The sequence below is a fragment of the Salvelinus namaycush genome, chromosome 35 (assembly GCF_016432855.1).
Source record: "Salvelinus namaycush isolate Seneca chromosome 35, SaNama_1.0, whole genome shotgun sequence".
Lineage (NCBI taxonomy): Eukaryota > Metazoa > Chordata > Actinopteri > Salmoniformes > Salmonidae > Salvelinus > Salvelinus namaycush.
The window spans coordinates 20061458-20067422 of record NC_052341.1 but is presented as its reverse complement, the minus strand read 5'-3'; the positions used below and the strand labels follow the sequence as shown (position 1 = coordinate 20067422).

The 5965-nt window shown below is 41.2% G+C and overlaps 1 protein-coding gene across 1 annotated transcript; it reads left to right on the top strand.

The window, feature by feature from the left end:
* The first annotated feature begins 1390 nt into the window (after positions 1-1390).
* zgc:163057 (uncharacterized protein LOC563335 homolog) lies at positions 1391-2821 on the top strand. The gene is made up of 3 exons (XM_038975021.1): positions 1391-1747; positions 2146-2350; positions 2581-2821. The coding sequence occupies exons 1-3, from the start codon at positions 1656-1658 to the stop codon at positions 2707-2709; spliced, it is 426 nt and encodes a 141-aa protein (XP_038830949.1). The 5' UTR covers positions 1391-1655; the 3' UTR covers positions 2710-2821.
* The last annotated feature ends 3144 nt before the right edge of the window (positions 2822-5965 follow it).

The following is a 5965-nucleotide window of genomic DNA, read 5'->3' as shown; positions in this document are numbered from 1 at the left end:
TTGTTAGATATTACTTGTTAGATATTACTGCACTGTCAGAGCTAGAAGCACAAGCCTTTCGCTACACCCGCAATAACATCTTCTAATCATGTGTATGTGACCAATAAAATTGGATTTGATTTGACATGGTGGTCCTCTTGTAGATCAGTTGGTAGTTCAAGGCGCTTGCAACTTTAAAATGAAGATAGCCTCGATGGCGCTGCCTGTGCTGTCACAGACACCATAATGGCATAGATACAAAGGTGAGACCTCTGTAAATGTACACTGTATATGGTGTCAATTGTTTAGGTTGTGACCATTTCGGTTTGGATAATAGCTAGCATATGGCTGGATAGTTTTCATTTGGACAGATGTACATCATAACAAACATATATATTTTAGTCCAAAAACCATACTTTATGTATTTCATGAAATATTAGATGTTCGGTAGTGACACTATTTAAAAATACATGAAGCTTTACCAACTTTCTCACATATTTTCTCCAAAATGATTGCAGACAGACTACTTGCCATGTGGCCATGCTGGAGAGGGGTGCAATCCCATCACCTGGTGATATTTGTAGGGGTGTGGCTTAAGGCACATTCATTCTACAGTCAGCTAAAGTCTGTGTTTCGGTAGTGACATCAAAAGTTGGGACAGCATTTTTCAGAGAAAGATGTTTAAAAATAACCAAAACACTAATAAGATCCATATCTTTCAATATGGTAATAGAACAACTCAATATGTTCTATTGAAATAATAGTGTTGAAAACAAATCTGAAATCATGAATTGTTTTATTTTCAAACATGAAGTTTAAGAGTCGCTTTGGGGCAGCCACTTGTGAATAGAAATAGGTGTATAAACAACGGCTTTATACTATATTCATTTAACAATATGTTTGTTATTGCCTTGGAATTAATTAGAACATATCATGATGAAAACAAAATCTACATTTGGACAGTTTTTTAGATTGTTTTTTTTGGAAGTGAGACATCAATTACACCACTTCTGTAGAATCACCCATATACATGAATATGTTTACAATATGTGTTCACGGCCAAGTCAGTTGCCTGGCCCTGGCTGGGATGTATAGATTACGATAAAGGGAGCAGAGATTAGGTCAAAATCAGTAACCACAGCAAGGAATTTCTAAGGGGTAGGGTAACTTCGTGACACACCAACTGCAACATCACACATTCACCCAAAACACTGTATTCGGTGCATTTTAAGTCAATTTTATTACAATGCATTAGGCTGAAGTAGACTTACATTTTACTTCATTACATTATTATTTTCTTATGTTTTTTTATGGTCACGTTAACAGTGTGTGTGTGTCAAAAGAGGCCCCCAGTAGACCACATGACGCATATCAGAAGATGTTGGGTCTTCTGCGCAACTTGCCCACCCTCAAGTGGTTATCTCTCCTCAGCATTCAGAAGGAAAACAACCCGAAGCAAGGAGTAGGCCTACCGCAAACGACCGCCGCAAATTACCATTTAGTTTACCTCATTTAGACAATTGTTGTAAATACTGCCAGAAAACGTGATTTGCTTGCATTTTGATGGGTTATAGTGGTGCAAAAAATGGTTGACTAACACCTTTACGCAGACCTGTGCCGTGCGCCCGTTCAGACATTCAACTTTTACGCATAGCACCAGCGCAACGGGCTACAATATGCTCACAGACCACGAAAAGGAGCTGATCGCTAAAATTTGGGACAAAATGATTCCCGTAGCTTCCGACATCGGAGCTGAATGTCTTCTAAGGTAGGCCTAAGTTCATTGTAAATAACATACAAGCAACACACACACCTGAACATGACTTCCTTTCTGATAAGATGCCACTTTCGATATGGTAGGCTAAACGGTGTTAAAACTAAGACATTTCGTTGGCAAAAACTGCCTTTGCTTCTGCTATTGGAAAATGTATTTGTGAAAGGTGTCATGTATTTGAATGAAAACAAAACGTATATGTTTTTTGTGTTACATTTTTGTTTATTATATGGTTAGCCTGTTACAATAATTTTGCAATTAAATTGGGTTCATGGTCTATTTACCCGAAGTTGGTGGGAATGGAGGCAACAACAGACCTGTTGTCAGTCACCTGTTGTCAGTCACAAATATAATGCCCACTTGCAGACCTACACTTTATCACTGTATCACAGGATGATGACGACTTTTCCCGGGACAAAAACATACTTCGCCCACCTGGACATCAGACCCCGGTCCCCGCACCTGCGTTCCCACGGGAAGAAGATAGTTCTCGCGATAGCTGAGTGTTCCAAAGACATCAGCTCGATGATGGTCACCCTGGCACCGCTCCAAACACTGCATGCCTACAAATTGAGAATAGACCCCTGCAACTTCAAGGTGCCTTCCCTATTTCTCTTGATTAACTGTTCCATCAGATATTAGCACTAGAACATCCCTATCCCAACTTATATCATCTGCTGGAACACACTCATTGTGTCCTAATAATCTTTCCACCATATTTCTTATACCAATAATTTCATTTCAAATCTATGAAGGAAATTTAACAAGTGCACTTGTGGTTTATTTTATGATTTTTTCCCTTTGTGTTTTGTTTATTTCTCTCACAGCTTCTTTGTCACTGTATCCTCGTGACTTTGGCCGCTCACATGGGTGATGAGTTCGATCCTGTCGCGCACGCAGCCATGGACAAGTACCTCTCGGCCTTCGCAGCCGTCCTTGCAGAGAAATACAGATAAGGAGCATCATAGCCCCATCATATAAACCAAATGTTGCTGTTCCATTAACTTATTATAGAGTATTTTATTTGTGTGTTTTTCTTTTGTAATAAAACCTGACAGAAACACCTGAGTGCTTGTGTCGTTAACTCTCTGTAATAAGGAGGAAATCGTTACTTGTTCAGCTGTATTAAGTTCTGTCAGTTAGTTGTGACAGAGTTCCCTTTAGGTATAGAAATGTGTAAACTAAACCATCTGCTGAGGACCATACATCCCAAGTACATCCCAAGCAGTGGCAACCCGTCATATCTTTTGGGGGGGGCTTGTCTGTTTTGCATGTTATTTTGGCATTAATACGTGTCACATATCAGTTAGCAAACAATGTAAAAAATATATATTATTTAATAAACCCGCATACAAACATGGTCTTGAGTAAGGCAGCTCCAAAATGCAGGTGTTTCAGCCTAACTCAGTACTTTCTGTGGTGGTGGTGTTACGAGGAGTGGAACGGGGGAACCCAAGAGCAGACTCAGACGAGGAGACTGGGAGGAAGTAACCACTCTCACCTCCAGGGACCAGAGTCAGAGCGGGCAGAACTGTAGAGGAGAGGAAAACAGCGTCAGGCAAGGCACAACAGGATAACAGGATCAGAATAGTAACAAACGGCTAGAAACGTAGACTGACTGAGCAGAGATTATGATCTGGCAGCGTGGAAGTGGCAGGGCTGAGTATTTGTAGAGGTCTTGATTATGGAACAGGTTGCAGCTGTTGGGGATCAGCTCTGACTCCAGCACACCTGTCTCCGCCCACACAATCACACACACTGAGAGAGAGGGAGAGGGAGAGAGTACTGGGGGAGTGGTGGCAGGTCAAGGAGACACAGGATGAGCAGTAGAGGGTGTTGCAGGAGCAGATGTAACAGGTGGGGCAAGCCAGCAGACAATACGGAGCGTTGCGCTGTGATTGGCTCAGTTTTCTGTCACTCATGGGGACACTACATCACCACCAAGTCTAAGGGTAGAGCTCGACAATTCAAGCCCCTCAAGTGCTGCCATAGAGTTACATTAGAAGTGCACATCCAAGAAGGCTCAAGGTCATTGGGCACAGATAAAATGACGTGAAATCACCTTATATCTACAGTAGCTTTGATTGGACTGATCATGTCAACATCATACTTTCAAAATCTTAGCTAGCAGTCCTCATCATGAATCATCATCATGAATAAAGTCAACAATCTACTGGCAAATCCTTTTTAATCCTTGTCATATGAAGAGAAATAATGAAGAGAAATTAAAGATAAAATGTAGCGGTACTCATCGGCCATTCAACATAAACATTACACAACAAGTTGGAAATCGCAAGTTCACCAATGAGAGATTTGGAAGGAATCAGTGGCTAACTGCAAGCATTGCAAAGCAATCATTAGTCTGCTATTCAGTGGAGTGGCTGTGTGGTCCCAAGTCTAAGATTAAGGGTCTCTTTTCCTAGTTTAAAATTATAACGTTCAACATTGGCCATGCTGTCAGTGAAGCATGATTTGTGCTGCACTCAAAACAACTGTTATCTTGGAACTGCAAAATCTGACTTTAGTAAGTTCAAGATAACTGGGAACTTGGGGAAAACGAGGTATGACTGGGAAAATACGTTTTGAACTTTCATCCAGCCTCTTTCTAGAGCTATGACCTGAAGATCACTGACGTCATCGTGATTCAATCTTCTTTTTTCCCCCCAGTTGTCTTGAAAGCACCATAAATACAGAGAATGTCAGACTTTGATGACAAAGTTTGATGACAAAATTTGATGACCTTGCCTCCACAATCACCTCACCTCAACCCAATTGAGATGGTTTGGGACAAGTTGGACCGCAGAGTGAAGGAAAAGCAGCCAACAAGTGCTCAGCATATGTGGGAACTCCTTCAAGACTGTTGGAAAAGCATTCCAAGTGAAGCTGGTTGAGAGAATGCCAAGAGTGTGCAAAGCTGTCATCTAGACAAAGGGTGGCTACTTTGAAGAATCTCAAATATAAAATATAGTTTGATTTGTTTAAAACTTTTTTGGTTACTACATGATTCCATATGTGTTATTTCATAGTTTTGACGTCTTCATTATTATTCTACAATGTAGAAAATAGTACAAATAAAGAAAAACCCTTGAATGAGTAGGTGTGTCCAAACTTTTGACTGGTACTGTATACTGTAGCTAAGAAAGTAATACAAATTGTATGTTGTAGTAAGCCGTTAGTAGCCCATTTGCCTCACCCTAATAATTTGGTCTATTTTCACCTCTTAATTTTGCCTAGTGTTCTGACTTGGTGGTGCATAACCTGTTTTTGAGAAATGTAATCATTGAATATTGTAAGAGCTTTTATGCCCCTTTATTTATCCTACGGTTCTGACTTGGTGTACAGGGAGAACAATGTAAGAACGGCCTATGTTCTGAATTCTGTCATTGTAAATTTCAAAAGTGCTGAACAAGTAGTTATATTGACTACGTCAGTCCTAGCTCGCTCATCAAATCAAATCAAATCAAGTTTATTTTATATAGCCCTTCGTACATCAGCTAATATCTCGAAGTGCTGTACAGAAACCCAGCCTAAAACCCCAAACAGCAAGCAATGCAGGTGTAGAAGCACGGTGGCTAGGAAAAACTCCCTAGAAAGGCCAAAACCTAGGAAGAAACCTAGAGAGGAACCAGGCTATGAGGGGTGGCCAGTCCTCTTCTGGCTGTGCCGGGTGGAGATTATAACAGAACATGGCCAAGATGTTCAAAATGTTCATAAGTGACAAGCATGGTCAAATAATAATCAGGAATAAATGTCAGTTGGCTTTTCATAGCCGATCATTAAGAGTTGAAAACAGCAGGTCTGGGACAGGTAGGGGTTCCATAACCGCAGGCAGAACAGTTGAAACTGGAATAGCAGCAAGGCCAGGTGGACTGGGGACAGCAAGGAGTCATCATGCCTGGTAGTCCTGACGTATGGTCCTAGGGCTCAGGTCCTCCGAGAGAGAGAAAGAAAGAGAGAAGGAGAGAATTAGAGAGAGCCAAGATTTTCAAAATGTTCATAAATGACAAGCATGGTCAAATAATAATCAGGAATAAATGTCAGTTGGCTTTTCATAGCCGATCATTAAGAGTTGAAAGCAGCAGGTCTGGGACAGGTAGGGGTTCCATAACCGCAGGCAGAACAGTTGAAACTGGAACAGCAGCAAGGCCAGGTGGACTGGGGACAGCAAGGAGTCATCATGCCCGGTAGTCCTGACGTATGGTCCTAGGGCTC